Consider the following 26,918-nt stretch of genomic DNA (forward strand, 5'->3'; position numbering starts at 1 on the left):
CCTTATAAGATCGCTTGTGCGTTTGTTTGTATATCCGTATGCGTATTTGCTCCAAAACTACCGGAACAATTAAATTGAAAGGGACACATATGTAAGTCTGTGATCAAAAGACGGATATGTAACGTAAAAAAAATTAAACTTAGGAGTCAGTTTTTTGTTAAAAAATGTACGAAGTACGAAACCCCTCGGGCACGAGTTGAATTCGCACTCGGTCGGTCTAATTCTTACTAACTTACAAGAGGAATGACATTTGGTATATTTAAGTTTCCTGAAACATTTTTGAACACATCAAATAATTCACAATTGTACAGGAGCTGTAAAGTGTGCCTAAGCTGTAAACGTTGGTGCTTAAGAGGAAAGAGGACGGCCGATTCTCCATACAAAGGTAGTCCCCATTTTTCTCTCTGGATATTGATATTTTCGAAAATATTTTTACATAATTTGATGTATATTAACTATAGCTATGCTCCTACGTTTAACTTTTTTCGATTTTTGTATTATTATGAAAATTAGGAGCGAAAAGCAGATTTCATACAAAATTTTAAATGCTTCTTAATTCCTACAATAATTTAGTTGATATACAGTAAATTGTGTTAAAACATTTTCAATCATGTTAATATCCAGAAAGGAAAATGAGGACTGCGTTTGTATGAAAAGGTGATTTCGCGCAGGTCCTCCACTGTATTTTGACAGCTGGTTGTAGATGTCGCTGAACGGCTCCGTACATAATGCGGTAAATATGTGTCAAAAGTTGACGTTTGACAATCCTGTTGCCACAAAACTTATAAACTGCACCGTAAAGTACATACGAGTATGTACAAGTTTTTACAATCGGCAGCACTGATAAACATTTTTAAATATATCCGGCTCGAAGGACCGAGTCAATGAACAGTCAAGGTCTAGAGGTCGATGTGACCAATTTGCCAAAAATAAGTTTATATCTACGATCGTCTTTACTAATTATTATGACAATATGATGGTGTTGTCATTTAGATCGCCACGGACGGAGAGGACGCGACGGCCATTACGGTTTCCACTAAACATTTTCCATCACCAAAAAGCTGGTGATAAATATAAAATGAAATACTGTCCATAGTTAAGAACTCATTATAATATGTATTAGGACAAATAATAAATCGAACCCACAACCTCCGGATCGACTAAGGCTTTTGAAGTACTACAGGCGCCATCTGTGATAACACACCGGCATCAATTTAACAACGATCTAACTCAACTTAGTTAACTAGCAGGTGAGGCTAGCTACTTGCTGAGGTAAACAACGAATCCCATTAAGTGATTCATGATTTTGATTAGAGAATACAATAAGAATTCAAATCTGGTGATTGTGGTTACTACGTTCTTTGCAAAAATAATATGTAACGAACATAATTAAATAGTTAAATTACAGTTAATAAAAAGTTAACATCGACTTAACGATGCCTATAAAGCCTTCTAAAGAGATAAATAGTTCGATGATGTAACGGTAGATGGCAGTAAAGTGCGTCGGTAATGCAGTTTAAGGCTTTGACGGTGACTTCATAACAGAAAACTATATTTTTTGATCTGAAAATAGCTGTTTCAAAATTTAATTAGTAAAGTTGGGTGCGTATTTTAAAATTCTTGATGAATATCGTTCTGGAGAGTAGTATGAGTTACGTGTATATCAAATATGGCGGCAGGCTCGGTCGGTAAAGCAGTCGCCCCGGTCCGGTGGGTGCTGCGACACGCAAGCTCCACAGGTAGGTTAAGATTCACGGTCTGCCGCATTTGGCTGGGCCGAGCGCTCCCGACGCGGCCCGTGCGCGACATGCGAAGGATCTGTGACGTGCAGTGCCTGTGACAAAGTGCCCGTGACCCCAGTGTGTGACATGCCTCGCAGCCCCTAGCCCGCCACCCTCACGGATCTTAACGGTAAATAGCTACGTGACACTGTGACCTATCTGTGTTTGTGTGATCAGGTGACTGAAGCTGTACGCGATTATCTAACGGTACCATTGGGTCTGATTGATTTGAATTTCATAGTCGCACGCGCATAGCGCTCCACTTTTGAGATAATCGCGAGATTTATGTTCCACGTCGCCGTGCCCTTGTTTACTCTGTCTTAACACCTAGTCTTTACTTACGTTTCGTCCTCGTGACTGACACTAGTCAGCTAATAATCAACGTTTACTTAATAAAATACGAAGAAAGCAGCTAAATTTATCACGCTAAATCATTTGTTAAGTTGTTAAAATTTTAGGCGCCGGTTTACCGTTGCGGAAGAAAGTTAAGTGACGGCAAATATGTTAAATTCTTTACGTTCTAAATTGCTTACTGGTAAAAGAGTCTTATTGGAATCGTTAATTTTTTTATTCCAATGTTCGGCTTCTCGTCTGACTGATAACCGGTTGCAAATAAATAAAAACTCGCTTTCGGGTCTTCATTTGAATATTAATATAGGCATAAGTTGAGTTTTCATAAGTCTTGATGTTAATATGTATGTAAAAGGCAGCTACATGCAGAGAAGCTTAAGTTTTGGTCGCTCTCGTTGTCAACAATGGGAGTCGGTTCCCATGGAAAGTAGTAAACACATGGTCTCCACGGACTATTGTTGTATTGGAGTAAAACTCGGTGTTTGCACTTCTCGTCGCGGTACGGCACGTACCTGTATGTGCGAACACCGAATGTTTCTAAATTATCGATGACTCTCTAACTCGACTATTTGCTTCTTTGTTAAGTATTATACCTAGTAGAACATTCTATTATGCTCATTCTGTTCTTCATTGGCCAAATTATATATTTATTTATTTTCCTCATTCGTTTATGGCTACTTCGTATTAGGTACCGTTTTTGTTGTAGATTTGTTACTTTTATATACTGTATAATATTGTTTACTTAGGTCTATTGATAGTTTTAATTCCATTAAAAATTATGATTCACACTTTCACAGCGTTATGGCGTCGAAAGACCCCATGCAAAGTATGGTTATAATTGTGGCTACTAATTGCCACAGCGAAGGTATTAAGACTAGCTACGTAAGTTTTTTAGTGAGAACGGTTATTGTAGACAACATGGAGCATAATTTATATATAATCTAAATGATAGGTACCTTATGTATCTTAATGTACTCTCCTACCCGTAGGTAAGTGGATAGGCACCTATTATAAGATGGGATTAGGTACGATATGCTACTTAGTAATAATTCCACCACACTAATGTGACGTAATAGCGAAGCTATAAAAACGTTATTTTAAAGTTAGTCATATTTTTTCCTGCAAGTAGATACCTAACAGGTATCTTTATTAATCCATCACACCAAAGCTTATACATAAGAAACCAATCCTTGGATTTTCATCATTGATACGGAAGTAGGTATATTTCGGCGTTAAAATATTGAATTGGTTTTCGACTCCGAGCATCATTTGCATTTAAAAATATGATATGGATTTTGAATCAATCTTAGTGCGTTTCTTACGCAGCAGTAAGTCCGAGCAAGATGAGATGAGTATGCATAGATGAGAATGCCTCTTTTTATTGGCGAACATGCAAGTTATTAATTTACCTAATCATCACTAATGACTTATCCACAAAGCAATGTGTAATAAATATAATAAATACAGTTATTTTTTTATGATATTGTGAAGTATCTCCATTAGAGCAATGCCTATCTTATTATCACTGAAATAATTTATATTTATTTGAGCTTGTCTTCGTCTACACCATGATTTAAGTCTAAGACGTCGTTGAAGTCTTTTGTATAGACAATTATATTATAAAATAGTTCGAGATATCTTTATTAGAAACTAAATGATCACTTATAAATAATGACATGGCTTGAAAAACTGGTATACTGTGACTTCTGACTGCATGAATGTATGTATGTCTTGGTGAAAACAAAAAAAACGAAGTTAAAAATAAAGTCAGGGATCGAACGCTTGTGATAATTTTAAGGATAACTTACGATCATTAAATAAATCTGGTAAACGGACGACAAAAATATGTCACAATATTTCGAAGAAAAATTGGTTACAGGATTTTTATTTTATCACGTGTTTGAGTCAATACTCATCCACAGAAATTAGGCTCAAGACACTCCTGTGGACTCAAAGTTATGGGTTATGAAGTCTAATTGAATGACTGAATACTTACTTATAGGCATAAAGCGATTCTCGTTTACTATTAAATTATCCTGTGCTTTCGTATGATCATAACTCTCATAAGTTGATAACTATTGTCCATACTTGTAGGTTAGGTCGCTATAAATAGATGATCAAATTTCACAACAGGAAAATGTTGAAAGATATAAAATACCTAGTTATCTGTCGAGATCCGTCCGTGCGTGGTGTAGATGATGACAAGCTGCGAGCATGGACGCGGATGACTGACATAATCACCACTTCTGTCTGCGCCGTCCATTCAAAATACTTCGATTAAGTGTGTATGTTTAGTTTTAGTACTTAAGATTTTACTACAAAGCCGATAAAAAAAAACGGTAATATGCAAAAAAAAAATAACCGACTTATTATTAACTTTTGGGGCATAGTCTATCCGATAGTTATGCGTGATCTATCATTAAAAAAAGCGGCCAAGTGCGAGTCGGACTCGCCCATGAAGGGTTCCGTACCATTTATGACGTATTAAAAAAACTACTTACTAGATCTGGTTCAAACCAATTTTCGGTGGAAGTTTGCATGGTAATGTATATGATATATTTTTTTAGGTTTTTCATTCTATTATTTTAGAAGTTACAGGGGGGGGACACACTTTTTTTCACTTTGGAAGTGTCTCTCGCGCAAACTATTCAGTTTAGAAAAAAATGATATTAGAAACCTAAATATCATTTTTGAAGACCTATCCGTAGATACCCCACACGTATGGGTTTTATGAAAAAATTTTTTTTTTTTAATTTTATGACGTATTAAAAAAAAACTACTTACTAGAATTCGTTCAAACCAATTTTCGGTGGAAGTTTGCATGGTAATGTATATCATATATTTTTTTTAGATTTTTCATTCTGTTATTTTAGAAGTTACAGGGGGGGGGGACACACTTTTTTTCACTTTGGAAGTGTCTCTCGCGCAAACTATTCAGTTTAGAAAAAAATTATATTTGAAACCTAAATATCATTTTTGAAGACCTATCCCTAGATACCCCACACGTATGGTTTCAGTTCTAAGTATGGGGAACCCCCAAAATTTATTGTTTTTTTTTTCTATTTTTGTGTAAACATCTTAATGCGGTTCATAGAATACATCTACTTACCAAGTTTGAACAGTATAGCTCTTATAGTTTCGGAAAAAAGTGGCTGTGACATAATCGGACAGACAGACGGACATGACGAATCTATAAGTGTTCCGTTTTTTGCCATTTGGCTACGGAACCCTAAATACATATCTACATTCATCAGAAGCTCATCATTTTTCTTTCGTCTATCAATAAATCTAAATATAAATTTATGGACAGGTGTACTTGCGTTTGGCCCAAATTTCACATCCCAATAAACATATCGCAGTAGGCAGTTTCATTTTCCAAATGAATCTTTGGCAAATTTACATTTCGCAATTAATTTGTTTGGTCAAATTATCATTTGGCATCATTTTACTTTGTCAAATTTTATCAAGACAAAAACCTATTTAACAAACGTTATTAATGGCAAAACTTATATTCCAAATAGATGTTTGATCAAATCGTCACTTCGCAAATTTGGCAAATAGGCATATGTATCTATTTAAATTTGTATTAATGTTTCTTGTGTTTTGTGTTTTTTGGAAAATGATAATTTGGGTATAATAGCTTGGGATGTGATACTTTGGGAAAAGGTCTTTGCCCATTTATTAGTAAACCTTTATGGACAACATGAGCAGAAGCCCAATTAGTGATCATAAAATGCTTAGATGTTTCTACTTTCTTATCGTTAATTCAGTCTTAACCATGATAAAGTGAAAGTTTACAACAAAACAAAAAATGCAAACTAAATGCGGGGTCGAATGCCACGGCATTGTTTACGATGCTCTAAAGAAAGTATTAACTACCGATTATTACCATTCTATTATCGTGACAATTGTTAGGAAGATAATCAAACAGGCTATAGTTCCGTAATTTAGTAAAATTTAAAGATATTGATAGACCATCAACTTATAAAATATTTCCATGAGAGACGACGCAATGTTTTTCATTAGGTGTAATTAAATTAGTTTACTTGCCATGTTTGAAACTTGTAGATTTTTAAGTAGGATGCATCACCTCACCTGCGATTAGTTTTATAAAAGTCATTCTCAACACAATGACTCACAAAAAATCAGACAGACGTAAAAATATGTACATTGTTTAATTCATGTGCTATCGATCACTGACGTGTCTCAATTTCACACACGAATGTACTTACTACTACCTACTTAATTCCTAGCGTGTGACTTTTTTGCCATAAGTTTTTTGCCACCGCCCCTCATTAACATTTCAGCGGCGTTTTAAAGGGCACAGGAAACACTTGCGTTCGGAATATGTCCTAAAAACGTGGCGAAAACGTCGCCGTGGCTTGAATTACAATCCATGAGCACTTTCACTGAGGGTTGCAGCGCGTGCTAGGTCATAATATTAATGCTGTTGTTTTTGAGCGGAACCACCTGCTGCACGCATAACCCTTTGGTGTTAAGGTATTGCTTCGAAATCAATAATATACATAATAGTTATAAGATACTGTCTGTGACGAGGGTAACTTTAATTGCATATCGCTCCGTGCATGACTGTGGCGCTGCCCTAGTGGGTGTGGGACTAATTGCTTATTTGACAGTTGGCAGCTGCCAAATAGTATGAAGATATCGTTACCAAAGTTCATATTTTCACCACGTCGTGCGTTGGCGTCGCTTGTGTTTCCGCCACCACCAACTACGCACATAGACAATAGGTACGTTAAGTTATGAAATTAGGTATCTACTTTTATTAATAGTTGCATCTAGAGTGTAAGTAATGAATGGGATAAAAAACTGCGAAAATGCGACTTTATATCTCATAAATTATTTTAGTCTGCTAAAATATAGTAGTGTAGGTTCTCACGTAAATCATGAATAAGAACTGATTGAAGCTTTGCGTCTGACACTACCTCTTAGTTACATATTGGCTGCCTGCAACTTGCTTTATGAGTAACCAGAATTCTTATTTATCTAAGTTTCATAGTTAGCATAATGAGAAGATAATTATTTACCTTAATAAGTGTAATGTATTGCACAAAAACATATGTAAATACCTATGCACGCCACTCGTTAAATAAAGTAATGAAGAGGTAGTCACGTCGCGAAGGTCGCACTTTCTAAAATTTCTAGGCCCCCAATAGAAACTTCTGAAAGGTGCAATAAATTCGTTGTTGCTTGCAATAATATGCAGCTGTTATATGTGATAAGTTTGACACTTCCGCTGACCGGCATACGAGTGCCCACATGATCCTTTGTTTACCTATTCTATCTTCCTGAGTCTCAATCCCAAGGGCCCTTTTAAAGAGCTTTTCCCAAAAATTTAAAGGTTCTAAATTCAAAAACAAGACTAATGCATTTGGGACTTAGTTTAGTACTTGTACAAGTTGTACAATAATGTTCTAATTTTGAGTCCTAATGTCTTATCTAGGAGATTTGTTCTACCGGGAACAAAGGGGAACACAATTGTATCAAGAATAAAACCTAAACTACTTAGGTAGATCGATTCGTATTCGTTATCTATTTTCAATTAGGTATAACACTTAACCGACGACACCGACCCCACATAACGTGGGATAAGGGCAGGAGGAAGAAGAATTAGGTACGAGTATAACACTTGTAGGTACCGTATCTCCAAATACTTATATAACTACTTTGTAAGTAACTATTAAAACCATTTTGCAAAACCAACTATGTACTCATATAAAAAAAGTACCAACTAATCTACTTACTGCTCTGCTAATATTCTTATAGTGGGGTCAATACAAGAAGCCTTATCAGCGATGTAGGTACTAGGTACGCGTCGATTTGTTATGTTCTGTTCTGTTGTATTGTAACGATGTCATAATAAATTTTCTCTATGTAGATACGTACCAGGTACCTACTAATACTCTATCGGTCTGATTCGAACTGTCGAACATTTGCTAAAAATAGAAATAGAAATAGTTTATTCATGGCAAAAATATACAAATAGAAAGAGGAACAAAAACAAACTTATACATAACATTACAATGTATGACACATATTAGCCACGAAATGGTCCCGACTCAGCATGGTGTTAGCCTGAATCGGCCAACGCTGGTCTTCCGCCGGGGCCATAAGCGAATGAAGCACGGAAAGTACACAACATTAAAAAACAAAAAAAAAGGACACTTAACAGTAGTAAACAATAGCAATAAAACAAACCACCCGTAATTGAACAATGTTCATACCTATTTTTAATTAATTACGTACGATAAAGATAGGCAGTTTGAAATCCTATACTCTGTATCTTAAGCTATCTTTCGGGATTTAAAAAAAAGTAAACAAATAATTTGTACATTTTCGGGTAGTTATAACATTTTTTGGTGAACCAACCAAATACAAAACCTGGATCTGTCACTGAACGACCTGACTTTAACCTACATTATTTGATCATGTAATGTTTTCATCTACCCTCATCTGGCTTAAGAAGCCATTTGAGGTACTTAAGGTAGATTTTGTTTACTTTTATTTAAATACCTAAAGATACAGAGTATAAAAGCGGACCGTGTTCAGTAAGCAGCCAGGAAGTGGAGGTACTCGCGACGTGATAGAATGCTGCTGTTTCTGCACTTGCTTCGAACACTATTCGAACTACTTGTTATTATATATGCTCATGTCTGATGCTTTACAAATACGTTACTAGGAGGACACAAGCACGCGGCTCCCCTTAAAATTTAATTGGGAATGGAAACCTAAAAATATGGGATACCTGTGGGATCTTCATCTGTGACATTTGCGGTCGCATTAATACCGACAGTAACATTTTCCTTACTTTTTAGGGTTCCGTAATCAACTGGGAACCCTTTTAGTTTCGCCATGTCCGTCTGTCCGTCCGTCCATCCGCGGCTTTGCTCCGTAATTGTTAGTGGTAGAAAGCTGCAATTTGGCATGAATACATATATCATGCATGGCAACAGAACGGTAAAATAAAAACAAAAAGTATTTTTTTAGGGTACCTTCCATACAAAATGATTTTAAATCATCTGCCATACAAAGGATATAGGCGTTTTAAAACGAATAAAAGTCCAACAACCTTTTTTTAATAAAGTGAATATTTACGGACATAATAGCTCCGACAGAAAAAAAAGTGTTCCCTCCTTTAACTTTTGAACCAGGGGTCCAAAAAATATTTAAAAAAATCTTAAAACAAAAGAATAAATAATATAATGCTTATAATGTACAGTCAGCTGCAGAGAGAGGTGACCCCCCTGCATAGAAATTTGTTTGCAGGGGGGGTCACCTCTCTTTCTCTTGATGTACTTACTAATATCCCCGTTTAGCTTATTCTGCCAGAATGGTAACTACAGAACCCTACACTGAGCGTGGCCCGACATGCTCTTGGCCGATTTTTAACCGTTAGTTCCAATAAAATAAGCGAAACAGTCGGGTCATTCGCAATAAGTCGTCGTTGAGGCGTGACGTGACGCTGCCGTGCGCAAACGCTGCGCAGGGGTCAACTTTATTCAAATACTGATAATGGTCGTTTAATGGTAAGGTGTATGTGTATAATCCATGTCAAAAATATAAATAAGTTTCATTTCAAACTTGATGGCCACATTATAATTACATTGTATTTTCTGATGGATTTTTACCTCTGCATAAGCACAATAGCGTTTTAAAATACCTTGAAATTAAAGACATTAAATACGCATAGCTAAGAACTCCACGCATAATAAGGATTCAATTTAACTTCTAGGACGGTTAAAATAAACCAATGCAGTTTGTATTCGATTTGAAGTTCCTCGTAGGCTAGTACTCCTATTAGGTAGGTACTAAATACCCATAGGACCTATACTTTATTGGTTATTATCGATTTGAAGACATTAGAAATAAAGGGGTATTGCAGCAAAGGGCACGGTGCGCGTGAACCGGACGGAAGCCTCATTAAGTCGCGACCGGCAGGTGGAGGGTCACGGCGGTAAACACATAGCTCTGCTGCGGAATTGGAAATTCTATGCAATTGATAGGCATGTCATTATATACAAATACATAAGTGTGTTTTCATATCTGTTACCTAAGCCAAACACAGCAAGAGATTTTCCAAATTCGATGTTTGCGGCACGGCACCTAAGTACTAACCCCCTTATTCATAAACGTCTACTAAAGTTAACAAGCCGCTAATAGTCGTTTGTCCCTTTCCATCATACCAATACGTCGGAAAGGGACAAACGATTATTAGCGGCTTGTTAACTTTAGTAGACGTTTATGAATAAGGGGGTATATGTATGGAATTCGTTTCCATCGGTACTATATTATTGACATATATCTAAGAACGGGCCTTACGGGCAATAAGAATGAGGCCAGTACAGCGGTGTAATGCACATGAATTCGAGCCAATCGTTCAGTCTAACGCCACAACGCGATTGATCGTAACTAGTTGCGTTAGACTGCACGATTGGCTCGAATTCGTGAGTGACATCACTGAACTAGCACCATTCTTAGTGCCCGTAAGGCCGTCCTTAGATATATGACAATGTACCCTATATTGTGATAAAAAACCGAACAAGTGCGAGTCGCCCACCGAGGGTTCCTTACTTTTAGTATTTGTTGTTATAGCGGTAACAGAAATACATCATCTGTGAAAATTTCAACTTTCTAGCTATCACGGTTCATGAGATACAGCCTGGTGACAGACGGACGGACGGACGGGCAGCGGAGTCTTAGAAATAGGGTCCCGTTTTACCCTTTGGGTACGGAATCCTAATAAAGATATCGGATGCACTGGTTTTTAAAATACGTTAATACACTAGCTGTTATTGGGGCAATGGGTATGCTGCTCCAGGTTCCGGGGTGGCGTGGTTTGTTCTATTAAAGAGATGTATGATCTGGACTTCAGAATGATGTTCATCAAGTAAGCCATTATTACTATACATTAGTACGTACTTAATTAAATTAAATTAGTTTAAAGAACGGCCTGATGTTATCCATTATTTTTATCTAAGGAACCAATGTTTAAAACTTACATTAAATAATAAATGTTACAAAATCATACGGGATGCAGGTAGCCAATTCCTCCTTAATGCAATGTGAAACATTTTTACCTAGAAATATAGCAACTTGCTCGTCTAAAAGTGGTCTGAACAAGTGCTTACTGTGTACATCTGGTTCCCTATCTATTCCATACTTGGCGCGCTTAGCGGACTTTCACAAACTTAATCAAATCAAATAGTACCTGTACTTATCAATCAGATACATCAGTTTGTTAGGTATAATATTTCTCTGTCAGAAAACTTCATTAAGAGTTAGGTAGTAAAGCTATTAAAACGATTACATTATCAAAACTATCTGTGATAGAGCGAAAGAAACTCGAAGCGTATAAGTGATTTCATCACGTAGTTGAGGACAATGTGGCAGCCATTAGGATGGCAGATAAGATAAACTCGTCTAGTACTGCTCTCGTAATAGTCTCTACGTTTACTATTCACGAGATGGCGTCAGCTATCAAGATATTTGTATAGGCATACCAGCCAAGTTGTATCTAGTCAAACAATTGTAAACCTTCTGCTAAGAGACGTAAGATCGTCGTTTATATTTACGGCGGGTTTGCTGTAACTGTCTCATCTGATCAATGGATAGCCACGTATTTCACAGTATAGAGGCATGAGCATGACCGAGTTTTGAAGGGTTTCTTTTGTATGTGTGTACGAATGTTTATATACCTTGGTTCATTCACTTCAACCTTAGATTTAATAGGTATCATCACGATGAAAAACAGTTTGCGGTGTGAACCATTGCTTTGTGCTGGATATAGTATATAAGAAAATGAAGACATGTTGTTAATGTGTTCAATTTTGTAGTTAACATGCGTTTTTCTGCTGTAAACTATTAATATAGCTTTTAATTTGTCTGTGTTCCTGTTCCATGTACAAAGGTACCATGTAGCTAATTCATAACTGCCTGTCTAAATACAGTCAACACATTGAATAGTGTTTATTTCGAGTGCATTATATTTGCTACATTCCTTTAGTAGCTATTTACACTCTTATGCTGCTTCATTCAAAAGACAAATGAAGTAATACTTAGCATAAATAATGGATTAACTGAACTCACTGCAATTGTTATGCACATACACCAATTCCGTTCTAAAAACTTAAGAAGCTATGCAGCAAACTCATACCCATAGGTACCTACATCTTGAGCCGCTTGTCGCATGCCCGCCGTTACATAGCGGGACCCAAGAACTCATCTGTAGAAATACCTGACGGCAATTCTTTAAACAATCTGATCTGGGAGTGTACTGTGGGAACCGGCGGATTAACCTGTACATGTTTATTGAATGTTTGTTTACATTTAGTTGGTCATAATCCGAAGACAATGGCCGCTTAATGTATACTAAACCGATTCCTTGATTGCGCTACGCTGAGTGTATTGACGGGCGATTATAAACCGCTTAGGATGCGTAACGCTGATGAAATCAGGTCTTTACCGGATATGTTGGGTCACGCATCGGCATTTATTCTCGTTCCGTGCTTGGCTGGAGTTCGACGGATTTAAAATAGGTTTAGATTAAATCTATCACAAATCATAATTCTACGACTATGCTGATTTAAATGCATGAGTGAATGGGGCGGCATATACGACGAAGATAATACATTTTTCAAAATTTCTTATAAATTACTGTGAAGACCAATTTTAATTGCGCAATGAGCCAACTACAACTAGAAAGCAAATTATTACGAATAGCATAATGTTCTCACATTAATAGTTAATCATAGGTACGGGTCGATAATTGCCCCGAATTCCGGCAGGTGTGGCCAGATGAACGGCCGAGATACTTCTCCTAAATTAAAATGACGTATGTCACAATCAAATTCATACGAGCATGCGTCTTTATGTTTAAAATGTGTAGAATAAAGAACTTCCGGCACGATCAGTTCCGCTGCGCGTGCGTCGCGACCCGCGCGACGATCATGTTCGCGATACGACGACATTACTCTTTACTCTCAATCTTGTACAGATAAATACGTATTTAAGTAACAGTTTGCGTAACGGCAGTAGATAATATCTGTAGCTAATTGACAGAGCAAGAAGAGGCAACAGAGAGATTCCATCAAGTAGGTGCCTGATGATCAAAATTCTGCTTGAATTTGTCAAAAGTTGACAAAGTTGTACAAAATGAGCTCTACAAAGTGTATATAAATAAAAGTGATTTCGATAAGGTTGAATTTAGGATAAGGTAGGCAAAATAGGTACAGCACCTAATTACAAATAAATTTTACTGTCTGTTGTCTGGCATATAACTAAGTATAAGTGCCCTTCACAATTTCACTTTGTTTATATATATTGGCTCTCTTCATTAGACCTCTCAAGGCTTTGTCGCCATGAAAGATTATTGCCCTTTGAACACAAGTGTGAAAAGCTTAAACGGCAAAATCTCAGCTTAAAACAACACCGCATTTAGCACCTGGCGGTTTTAAAATTCCAGTCGAATGCCGCAGTCCTTTGTTATTTCCCTGTTTCAGGAAGGTTCGTTAAGTTTAAAAAGTTATGAACAATACGCATGTTTCTGTTTTGAATCCTTTGAAATACTTACGTGATGTTTAAATAGTACTTACTTAAGACTTGAAGATTTATTTTTGGATTTGTGCATACATTTTTGGATATACAAGTTTTAGATTAGTGTGTAGGCAAAGACAGAGATCCGGCTTCGAAGGATTATAACTTATAAGATGTGGTGCATACCTATCTTTTGCAGGATATAATCCAACGATTACACTGTAAGTGAGCAATTTAAGATTCTATACAAACCGGTCCTAAACCAGTACTCAGTTACGCAGAAATATTTTATTACAAACTCTACAAACAAAACTGGGATTCCGACCTTCATCTCAATAAAGCCGTACTCACCTGCGAACAGAACTCTTCAAAGTAAAAAGCAGTAAGTGCTATTAATTTACAGTTGGTGTGTGGCTCTTTTGGATGCGCAGAAGTGGTACAATGAGAGCATCGTAACAGAAACAATGGGCAAGTTGCGAAATATCGGAGTTCAGTCCCCGTGGCCGGTAGGTGAATCAAGTGTTTCTATTGAAACGCTGGGGGAAAAGCGGTGAAAACTAGATTTTTTATAATCATTTTCTTAAACGGCGTATGTTTCAGTTACTTTATTTTTTGATGATTTTGTTACATATTTGTATTATGTTAGTAAGTGTTTTTGTTCCATCATTCGAGTATTATAATTACATAAGCTAGGTACTACGAAACGTCAATTTAACGGACTTTTGTTAAAAGTATAAATAAAATAAATAGTACCTACAGACTAGAACACGTACCTAGATTGCATTATGTATAACACAAAAGTGTTTGTTTCCATTGAAGAGCCTCTTACCACTTTAGAATTTTTCGCGCTCGGCTTTTTAGATACCTACTATAAAAAAGGGAATACATATATTAACAATAGTATGTGAATATATTACATATAAACGCGGTAATTAGCTATTAATACATATTAATATATAGATACCTATATATTGCTTTAATTACGTAATTACAATAAATTATAAAATAATCTCACTCATAACTTATCCATAAGATGAACTTTAACAAGCACGAGAATAAATGCATATTTAGGACAGCTTAAACGTACATCAAGTCAGTCTTGCTTTTAAGGTTAAAGATACACGATTTTGAATATACAAATCTAGTTCCCAAACCATTTCAACTCGGCAAAACTATTCCCCGAGTAGCAATGAAACTTATCCGGCGCTTAGCGATTTAGATAACGATGTGGTCAAGTCTTATAAAGTAAACATTACTCATAATTAATTCAGCAGTATAGCACCGAGCATGAAACTCAATTGAGAGCAGCGGGTGCCGTTAGGCAACTAGGCGTTAGCAATTAGGAGTTAAGTATACCTAGCTGCAGACCGAGTGCTGAAGTGGCTACGCGTGAAGTGAAAATAGTTGGGCCAATAGGCGTGAAGTAGCGCAGTCAATTTAAACTGAAGTGCAAAACGTTTATGTTTGTAAGTGTGTCTTTAGGAAGCATATTTTAAATTAGACTTAATAGGTATGTAGATACCTAGATATCGGCAAAAGGATCATTTCGCTCTTACTTTTATTCGAGTGATACTGTCGTAATCTATTTTTATGATCGTATTTTAACTTTATGTATATGCCTTGAGCTTGTCACATCCGACGAAAGATGGATTGTATCAGGCAAGGAATTAGCTATAGTAAAAGTTGTTCTGAAATGGAAATAGACGCATGCACTTTTAAATAATTACTTACTTATAAGTCCATTGCAAATTGCAAAATGTTAACAAAATATTGGTGAATGTAAAATCACGAAAAGGAATAAACATCAAAATAGTTTGTTTCGTTTTGTTATATCCATTATTAGGCCGAGCAATTTTGAGATATACAGGGTGTTTATTTAGTCATAATTTACGGGGTGAATATATAGGTCACCTGAGCAACTTTTACTATGGGACCAATCCCGAAATCGCGAAAAAAAAAATTGGCTGCTTCGTACATTTTGGCTGTCTGACCTTGACATTTTCTAATCAAATATTTTTTCGCTATTTCGGGGTTGGTCATTATATGCGTCGCCTCAAATTTAAAGTTAATTATTCCCAATTAAAGTAAATAAAAAAAAGCGCCACAACATTGCCTGGCATTTTATAGTAAACCCCCCTATAATGGAACAGGCACCAGTAATGGGATGGTATAGACAAATCCTGTAAAACAAACATTGCCTGGCATTTTATAGTAAACCCCCCTATAATGGAACAGGCACCAGTAATGGGATGGTATAGACAAATCCTGTAAAACAAGTAATTACCATCAGTTTTTAATCGCTGGCAACATTTTACCATAAACAAGAGCCATAGAGCTGCTTAAGTATAATTTTTAATTGATATTTGTTAGTTTGTAAATTAATGGCGCCATACATAATCCCATGACTGTAGCAAAAAACCATAGTTTTAATTGGTTAATAATATTGAAACCAATTGCAGTAGCTTTCATTAAATACATAAAAAAGATAAGGGACGAATTGAATATTCAACTTTTAAAGCATAAAGCGGTAGAAAATGTACAGATGTCGGTGAAATATCAAAAATACTCCAAAATTTCTCTTAAATGTCCCATGATTGGTGCCATTAACATATTCGTGCATGCAGCATGAGCATGCCTGAACGTCAAAAGAGCATGTACATGTACGTAATTGATTAAAAATGTTCAGTCTTGTCAAATTCAAATCCATTGGCCTGAATGATGAGTTATAGTTATTTATAATCAAATTGAAATGTGGGCGTGTTACAAACTATACCACAATAAGTTACAAGAACGTTGAAACATTATTAGCATAATTCATCAAACGTCATGTTGATCGTGAATTCGTGCATACATTATTTAAAATACGACGATCATTCATTAGCAACTATAGATCGTGTCATTCACGACGACACATGCCTTGACTCGTAATGTCATGTTATTAAAGGTTAGATTTGACAAATCTGCGCGTCATCGTGGATGACACGAACTATACTTCTAAATGATCCGTCAGGTGTTTTGGTGCACTTTAATATTTCCTTGTCAGTCTGTAAATATTAGTAACTTGTAAACTAAAGAAACATCTCGGCAGAGTTTTGCACTGCGCGTAAAATTAGCAGTAAGCGGGTAGCCGGTTAGGCGTGCGCGTGCGGCTTCCAAACAGAGGGCCTACCGCGAACCACGTTCAACGTGTTGCCTCCCTGTCACATTTACGTACGAACTTACAAGTGCGAAAGAGATAGGTTCGCGGTAAGCCCTCAGGAGTCCGTGGTTTGCTGCCCCGCTTGCCCGTACCTACTAATGAGTTTGACGAAAATAGGCATCATCTTCTGATATACCTACCGAATGATTTTGTTATGTCAGACTGCAGTCTGACCATATTCTGAGGGGTGAATATTTAGGTCATATCTACTGACCAATTTTTACTATAGGGCCAACCCCGATCGCGAAAAAAATCTGCTGTCCCATAGAAAACATTGTGCATTGACACATGATTTGCCGAAATGTAAGGCACCCAGCCAACATTTTTTTGCGTTTTTGAGGTTGGCAAAAGTTGCTCAGTATGACCTACATATTGGACCCGGGTACGTCCTTAAACTACGTCCAAAAGAGAGGTATGGGCATTGTGAATGTCATCTCGCTTTGTGTGGTAGGGCACAGCCAGTGGATGACATTCCAGATCTAGACTTCCCCAACTGGGGAAGTACCTCCACCTTACAGAAAACAACAGCCAAATAACACTAGACCCTACTCATAGTGTTGTGTTTCTGCCGGTGAGTAAGGTTGCCAGAGCTCAACGAGGGGGGGCGGGTTTAGGGTCGGCAACGCGCATGTAACTACTCTGGAGTTGCAGGCGTACATAGGCTACGGAGACTGCTTACCATCAGGCGGGCCGTATGCTTGTTTGCCACCGACGTAGTATAAAAAAAAAAACATATTCATACCTCAGAGAAGCTCAAGGTAAGAAGTATGGTCAAACATAACAAAATCACTCTGTATGTTCTTCGTAGCTAAGTTTAGCTAATAAGTCAGTACTATGACGGTGGAAAAAGCATGGTGGTATGTTTTTTCTTGTTGCATGTTATAGACCAGGGGTCGCCAAATGGTGGAACGCCGTTCCGGATCCGGACCGCCGACCTATTTTGTTTTTTTGCTCATTTAAGAAACGGACCGCAATGGTATTTTTATTGGTGACCCCTGTTATGTTAACGGCACCAGTCATGGGACATTTAAGAGAAAAATGGAAGTATTTTTGATATTTCACCGACATCAATCTGTAAAATGTCTACCGCTTTATGCTTTAAAAGTTGAATGTCCAATTCGTCCTCTATGTTTTCTATGTATTTAATGAAAGCTACTGCAATTGGTTTCAATATTATTAACAAATGAAAACTATGGTTTTTTTGCTCTAGTCGTGGAACGTATGGCGTCATTAATTTTCAAACTAACAAATATCAATGAAAAATTAAACTATAGTAGCTCTTTGGCTCTTGTTTATTGTTAAAAGTTGCCAGCGTTTAAAAACGGATGGAAAATACTTGTTTTACAGGATTTTTCTATACTATCCATTACTGATGCCTTTTCCATTATAGGGGTGTTTACTATATAAGTAGACATTTAAAATCCTAATTTTGTATTAGAGGTAATACTAAGTGTCTAGACACCTAGTGAATAATGTTCTTAAATTTGTGAGCGCCCTGAAAATGCAATTCAGTGAAAAATACATCATTGCACTCGTAAGCATAATTCATAGGTGATCTACTGTACTCTTTGCTAACATCCATGAATCATTAAAAAACCCATAAGCAGCCAAGCATTAGTTACTCGTATTAGTGCGGTGACATAATCGAGCGCGGAAACATGCATTACGGTCATTCGGTTGCGTCCACCATGCAACTGCACTGATGCAATCGGGTTATAACCGTCACTTAACATACCTTGTATGTTCACTTGACACTAGTTCTAATGTGTACTTTATTGACATGTTGTAGTACAATTGAACGAGTTTTTAAATGGACATATACTGTTAAGTAACATGCTCGTGGAGGCAATTAGCTGAATTATTAAGTGTTGAAAAAAATGAGCCAGTACATTCAAGAGGAAAGGGGACGGCCGCTTCTCCATACAAAACGTAGGCCCCATTTTCCTTTCTGGATATTGACATTATGAAAAATATTTTTACACAATTTGATGTATATTAACCATAGCGCCCACGGTTGATTTCTTTAGATTTTTTGATTATTTTAAAAATTAGGAGCATAAACCACATTTTATACATTTTTTTAAATGCTCATAACTGCTCATAACATTAAAAAATCGATTAAAATAAAACGTAGAGGCATAGCTGTGGTTGATCTACGACAAATTGTGTCAAAAGATTTTCAATAATGTTAATATTCAGAGAAGAAAATGAGGACTACGCTTGTATGAAAAGCGGTTTCGCGCGGGCCCTCCGCTTTCGTCGGAGTAAGTTAAGAACCCTTTAGCATCGAGAGTCTAAAATTGACGTTTATAATTGAGTTGGGTAAATTATATGTACACACCGTATACATATGTAAACCGTACACGACGCAATATCAATTTTGCTGAAGAGTGAGGTTTTGAGGAAGAATTTTGTACTTGATGGCGAGAAATATGCCTACAATATGCATGACTAGGTATTGTCGGTCATTCAGGCGGTGGGCCGTTCCCGACGGTGTATTTACACAATAATGCAATTTCTATGATCATTGTGTAATTTCTATGCACTGATGTTATCTACTTGCTAAACATGTTATTTGAAAAGAATGAGTTGTTTGTAAACAATAGTTTTGTTTCAGATCGGACCGGTGATCACATGCCGTCGCCATGGTGATCGTTACCAGGGTAAGAATCATACTATTTTATCGTACAACAATTTGTAAACAATTGTAAAATATTGTTTAGTCAGTACAGTACCGGTAGTCAATATACACAGTGATTGTGACAGTGAGAGAGATCGATAATGTAAGAACATTGCTCTGACTATAATATATATAATTGGGATTAGGTATAACGAGACGAACAGTTTCTATATAAGATTCTTACTTGTGGGTTGTATTTTTTTTAATCATAGTGAAGTGCTGCGAAACGTATTTGCCATAAAGGTTACATACAACCACTTACATTGAGAGATTTGTTTCTCTCTTCCTTATGCGGGTATCATATCAACTTTACAAGTGTTCCAACGTTGTTGAAGTATCCACGTATGTTTGTAAGTGTGTTTATTAACAACACTTTTCTGAAACTTGCAATGAAATGTTGACATGACTTACTTCAAATTAGGTCCGGAAATACTTCATAAGGTGCGATAAGTGAAAATGATATGTAATCATCTTCACATATGGGATTTCGTACAGCCTTACACACCTAGAGGCCTTTAAACCTTGTTTTATTTTTCAACGTCAAATTGTAACACAACGTCTTGGCATTCAACCATCAAATAGTAGTAGATTCGTAAATTATTTTTAGCTGTGTAATCTACGAAAAAAACAAATTGGTTTTTTTTTCATTGCAAGTTTTAGAAAAACACTATACAAATCTCGGCGAGAAACGGAGTTGCCGGCCGTGTATCCCTATCCGTCTATATCTACTTGGCCTGTAACCCTTCGTTTCCCGGCCTCTATAGTATCGTAATGTAAACTATCTATTACGTTTGCTTATTTATTTCACCTCAGCAGCTCAACTAAAACAATTGACTATTTAGTTAAAACAAATAAAAACTTTGAATCACAATTCGAAATTCAAATTTATATACTTAAGTATTTACATACAGGTGCACAGTAAATACCTAGTTAAGAATGTGAACTTAATATAGTGTAAGGTGAATAGCCAAAGGCTGCAAATGGAATGTGGTGTTGCCAAACCGATCGGAACACAAAGATATAAGTGCTGAGTTACTGACCACTAAGAGACCTGTGATTAACGTTTTTTTTAATTATAGATATGTGGGTACCTATGAAAACAAATAGTTTTGCTGCAGTTTGAAAAACATAACATTTAGCAGACGCGAATGTAGATAATAATATTTACAGTACATATGGGGCTACTTTATAGCACTAGTGCGAGAAGTAGCATATTACGTTACTGTGTCGAACATTTAAAGGGCCATATGTACTGTAAAACGTTGTACGATACATGTGCGAATAGGTAATTCGCAACTCGTGTCGATTTAAAACACTCCCTTCGGTCGTGTTTTAATTTATCGCCACTCGTTTCGAATTTCCTATTTTTCGCACTTGTATCGTAATGTACTAGTATGATTGTAATTTTTTTCAAAAATACCTACTACGTATATGCTAATTATAATTCAGCTATGGCAACAGTTTAGGGCAGGAGAGCCCAATAAATGCTTCCCGTGAAGTTGACCACCCCAAATCGTTTGCCCGCAAATGGCATATCTATATCGTTTGTTCATCGTTAGTTCATGTTTGTTCAGTAGGTAAAATCGTAAGGACCCGATTTTAACATGCATTTTTTTTTAAAACAAAATGGGGTGGCTGTCTTCACGCTAGCCACCCCAAACCACTTTTTGTAATTTTTTTTTGTCTAAATAGCAAGATTTTCGTTAGTTCATCATTATTCAGGCATTAAAATCGTAAGGACCCGATTCCTTCATTTTTTTTCATTTTTTTTGTGGGGTGGCTGTCTTCACGCTAGCCACCCCAAACCACTTTTTGTAATTTTTTTTGGTCTAGATAGCAAGATATTCGTTAGTTCATGTTTGTTCAGGCATTAAAATCGTAAGGACCCGATTCCTTCATTTTTTTTTTCATTTTTTTTGTGGGGTGGCTGTCTTCACGCTAGCCACCCCAAACCACTTTTTGTAATTTTTTTTGGTCTAGATAGCAAGATATTCGTTAGTTCATGTTTGTTCAGGCATTAAAATCGTAAGGACCCGATTCCTTCATTTTTTATTTTATTTTTTAAAGTGGTTTGGGGTGGCTAGCGTGAAGACAGCCACCCCAAACCACTTTTTGTAAGTTTTTTTGGTCTAAATCGCAAGATATTCGTTGGTTCACGTTTGTTCAGGCATTTAAATCGTTCGGATCTCATAAAATTTGCCATAAAAAAATAAAATCGAAAAATTCATACGGAGACGCAACAAGCAATCGAGATGGATACAAACGATTCTATGGACTAAATAGAAAACTATAGACCATATATATGGTCTATAGGTTAAAACTGTAACAGTTATATAACCGTTACAGTTTTCAAAGTGGTGTAGCTGTCTTCACACTAACCACCCCAACCCGAAATCAGCCAGAGAAAAATAAAACTTGAAAATTTGAATAAATCAACTTATGTACCTTATTCAACGGCTAAAAAAAATAATGAGAATCGGGTCCTTACGATGTCACTTGCAGAATATCGTCAACTGACCATGTTGATTCAAGACAGATAGGTCATTTGCGGGCGTTAAAATCAGATTTGCCAGAAAAAAATAATACTTGAAAATTTGAATAACTCATTTTATGCTCCAAAGTCAAAGACTGAAAAAAATAGTCAGAGTCGGGTCCTTACGATGCCACTTGCAGAATAACGTCTTTGGACCATGCTTATTCAAGATAGATAAGTCATTTGCGGGCGTTCAAAACAGATTTGCCAGAAAAAAATAATATTTGAAAACTTTAATAACCCAACATATGCTCCCAGGTCGAAGACTGCAAAAAATTGTCAGAGTCGGGTCCTTACGATGCCACTTGCAGAATATCATCATTGAATCAAGCTTATTCAAGGCACATAAGTCATTTGCGGGCGCTCGAAACAGATTTGCCAGAAAAAAAAATATTTGAAAACTTTAATAACCTAACATATGCTCCTAGGTCGAAGGCTGAAAAAAATAGTCAGAGTCGGGTCCTTACGATGCCACTTGCAGAATATCATCAATGAATCAAGCTTATTCCAGGCAGATAAGTCATTTGCGGGCGCTTGAAACAGATTTGCCAGAAAAAAATAATATTTGAAAACTTTAATAACCCAACATATGCTCCTAGGTCGAAGGCTGAAAAAAATAGTCAGAGTCGGGTCCTTACGATGCCACTTGCAGAATATCATCAATGAATCAAGCTTATTCCAGGCAGATAAGTCATTTGCGGGCGCTTGAAACAGATTTGCCAGAAAAAAATAATATTTGAAAACTTTAATAACCCAACATATGCTCCTAGGTCGAAGGCTGAAAAAAATAGTCAGAGTCGGGTCCTTACGATGCCACTCATAGAATGTCGTAACTAGATCATGCTTATTCAAGGTAGATAAGTAATTTGCGGGCGCTCAAAACAGATTTGCCAGAAAAAAATTATATTTGAAAACATTAATAACCCAACATATGCTCCTAGGTCGAAGGCTGCAAAAATAGACAGAGTCGGGTCCTTACGAAACTACTTGCAGACTATCGTCACTGGATTATACTTATTCAAGGCACATAAGTCATTTGCGGGCGCTCAAAACAGATTTGCCAGAAAAAAATAATATTTGAAAACTTTAATAACCTAACATATGCTCCTAGGTCGAAGGCTGAAAAAAATTGTCAGAGTCGGGTCCTTACGATGCCACTTGCAGAATATCATCATTGAATCAAGCTTATTCAAGGCACATAAGTCATTTGCGGGCGCTCGAAACAGATTTGCCAGAAAAAAAAATATTTGAAAACTTTAATAACCTAACATATGCTCCTAGGTCGAAGGCTGAAAAAAATAGTCAGAGTCGGGTCCTTACGATGCCACTTGCAGAATATCATCAATGAATCAAGCTTATTCCAGGCAGATAAGTCATTTGCGGGCGCTTGAAACAGATTTGCCAGAAAAAAATAATATTTGAAAACTTTAATAACCCAACATATGCTCCTAGGTCGAAGGCTGAAAAAAATAGTCAGAGTCGGGTCCTTACGATGCCACTCATAGAATGTCGTAACTAGATCATGCTTATTCAAGGTAGATAAGTAATTTGCGGGCGCTCAAAACAGATTTGCCAGAAAAAAATTATATTTGAAAACATTAATAACCCAACATATGCTCCTAGGTCGAAGGCTGCAAAAATAGACAGAGTCGGGTCCTTACGAAACTACTTGCAGAATATCATCAATGAATCAAGCTTATTCCAGGCAGATAAGTCATTTGCGGGCGCTTGAAACAGATTTGCCAGAAAAAAATAATATTTGAAAACTTTAATAACCCAACATATGCTCCTAGGTCGAAGGCTGAAAAAAATAGTCAGAGTCGGGTCCTTACGATGCCACTCATAGAATGTCGTAACTAGATCATGCTTATTCAAGGTAGATAAGTAATTTGCGGGCGCTCAAAACAGATTTGCCAGAAAAAAATAATATTTGAAAACATTAATAACCCAACATATGCTCCTAGGTCGAAGGCTGCAAAAATAGACAGAGTCGGGTCCTTACGAAACTACTTGCAGACTATCGTCACTATATTATACTTATTCAAGGCACATAAGTCATTTGCGGGCGGTCAAAACAGATTTGCCAGAAAAAAAAAATATTTGAAAACTTTAATAACCTAACATATGCTTCTAGGTCGAAGGCTGAAAAAAATAGTCAGAGTCGGGTCCTTACGATGCCACTCACAGAATGTCGTAAACAGATCATGCTTATTCATGGTAAATAAGTCATTTGCGGGCGCTCAAAACAGATTTGCCAGAAAAAAATAATATTTGAAAACTTTAATAACCCAACATATGCTCCTAGGTCGAAGGCTGAAAAAAATAGTCAGAGTCGGGTCCTTACGATGCCACTTGCAGAATATCATCAATGAATCAAGCTTATTTCAGGCAGATAAGTCATTTGCGGGCGCTTGAAACAGATTTGCCAGAAAAAAATAATATTTGAAAACTTTAATAACCCAACATATGCTCCTAGGTCGAAGGCTGAAAAAAATTGTCAGAGTCGGGTCCTTACGATGCCACTTGCAGAATATCATCAATGAATCAAGCTAATTCAAGGCAAATAAGTCATTTGCGGGCGCTCGAAACAGATTTGCCAGAAAAAAATAATATTTGAAAACTTTAATAACCCAACATATGCTCCTAGGTCGAAGGCTGAAAAAAATAGTCAGAGTCGGGTCCTTACGATGCCACTTGCAGATTATCATCAATGAATCAAGCTTATTCAAGGCACATAAGTCATTTGCGGGCGCTCGAAACAGATTTGCCAGAAAAAAAAATATTTGAAAACTTTAATAACCTAACATATGCTCCTAGGTCGAAGGCTGAAAAAAATAGTCAGAGTCGGGTCCTTACGATGCCACTTGCAGAATATCATCAATGAATCAAGCTTATTCCAGGCAGATAAGTCATTTGCGGGCGCTTGAAACAGATTTGCCAGAAAAAAATAATATTTGAAAACTTTAATAACCCAACATATGCTCCTAGGTCGAAGGCTGAAAAAAATTGTCAGAGTCGGGTCCTTACGATGCCACTTGCAGAATATCATCAATGGATCAAGCTCATTCAAGGCAGATAAGTCATTTGCGGGCGCTCGAAACAGATTTGCCAGAAAAAAAAAATATTTGAAAACTTTAATAACCCAACATATGCTCCTAGGTCGAAGGCTGAAAAAAATAGTCAGAGTCGGGTCCTTACGATGCCACTTGCAGAATATCATCAATGAATCAAGCTTATTCCAGGCAGATAAGTCATTTGCGGGCGCTTGAAACAGATTTGCCAGAAAAAAATAATATTTGAAAACTTTAATAACCCAACATATGCTCCTAGGTCGAAGGCTGAAAAAAATAGTCAGAGTCGGGTCCTTACGATGCCACTCATAGAATGTCGTAACTAGATCATGCTTATTCAAGGTAGATAAGTAATTTGCGGGCGCTCAAAACAGATTTGCCAGAAAAAAATAATATTTGAAAACATTAATAACCCAACATATGCTCCTAGGTCGAAGGCTGCAAAAATAGACAGAGTCGGGTCCTTACGAAACTACTTGCAGACTATCGTCACTATATTATACTTATTCAAGGCACATAAGTCATTTGCGGGCGGTCAAAACAGATTTGCCAGAAAAAAATAATATTTGAAAACTTTAATAACCTAACATATGCTTCTAGGTCGAAGGCTGAAAAAAATAGTCAGAGTCGGGTCCTTACGATGCCACTCACAGAATGTCGTAAACAGATCATGCTTATTCATGGTAATTAAGTCATTTGCGGGCGCTCAAAACAGATTTGCCAGAAAAAAATAATATTTGAAAACTTTAATAACCCAACATATGCTCCTAGGTCGAAGGCTGAAAAAAATTGTCAGAGTCGGGTCCTTACGATGCCACTTGCAGAATATCATCAATAAATCAAGCTCATACAAGGCAGATAAGTCATTTGCGGGCGCTCGAAACAGATTTGCCAGAAAAAAATAATATTTGAAAACTTTAATAACCCAACATATGCTCCTAGGTCGAAGGCTGAAAAAAATAGACAGAGTCGGGTCCTTACGAAGCTACTTGCAGACTTTCGTCACTGGATTATACATATTCAAGGCACATAAGTCATTTGCGGGCGCTCAAAACAGATTTGCCAGAAAAAAATAATATTTGAAAACTTTAATAACCTAACATATGCTCCTAGGTCGAAGGCTGAAAAAAATTGTCAGAGTCGGGTCCTTACGATGCCACTTGCAGAATATCATCATTGAATCAAGCTTATTCAAGGCACATAAGTCATTAGCGGGCGCTCAAAACAGATTTGCCAGAAAAAAATAATATTTGAAAACTTTAATAACCCAACATATGCTCCTAGGTCGAAGGCTGAAAAAAATAGTCAGAGTCGGGTCCTTACGATGCCACTCACAGAATGTCGTAACTAGATCATGCTTATTCAAGGAAGATAAGTAATTTGCGGGCGCTCAAAACAGATTTGCCAGAAAAAAATAATATTTGAAAACTTTAATAACCCAACATATGCTCCTAGGTCGAAGGCTGAAAAAAATAGTCAGAGTCGGGTCCTTACGATGCCACTTGCAGAATGTCGTAACTAGATCATGCTTATTCAAGGTGGATAAGTAATTTGCAGGCGCTCAAAACAGATTTGCCAGAAAAAAATAATATTTGAAAACTTTAATAACCCAACATATGCTCCTAGGTCGAAGGCTGAAAAAAATAGTCAGAGTCGGGTCCTTACGATGCCACTCACAGAATGTCGTAACTAGATCATGTATATTCATGGTAGATAAGTCATTTGCGGGCGCTCAAAACAGATTTGCCAG

The 26,918-nt window shown here is 36.8% G+C and overlaps 1 protein-coding gene across 1 annotated transcript in view; it reads left to right on the top strand.

Annotated features, from left to right (window-relative positions):
* The first annotated feature begins 1,572 nt into the window (after window positions 1–1,572).
* LOC133518041 (myosin-VIIa) overlaps window positions 1,573–26,918 on the top strand; it is an 80,631-nt gene continuing 55,285 nt past the window's right edge. The window contains exons 1-2 of the mRNA XM_061851603.1: window positions 1,573–1,911; window positions 19,502–19,547. Of these exons, the coding sequence (XP_061707587.1) occupies window positions 19,530–19,547 (18 nt within the window). The 5' untranslated portion in view covers window positions 1,573–1,911; window positions 19,502–19,529. The remainder of the gene's footprint in view (window positions 1,912–19,501; window positions 19,548–26,918) is intronic.

The sequence above is a fragment of the Cydia pomonella genome, chromosome 5 (assembly GCF_033807575.1).
Source record: "Cydia pomonella isolate Wapato2018A chromosome 5, ilCydPomo1, whole genome shotgun sequence".
Taxonomy (NCBI): domain Eukaryota; kingdom Metazoa; phylum Arthropoda; class Insecta; order Lepidoptera; family Tortricidae; genus Cydia; species Cydia pomonella.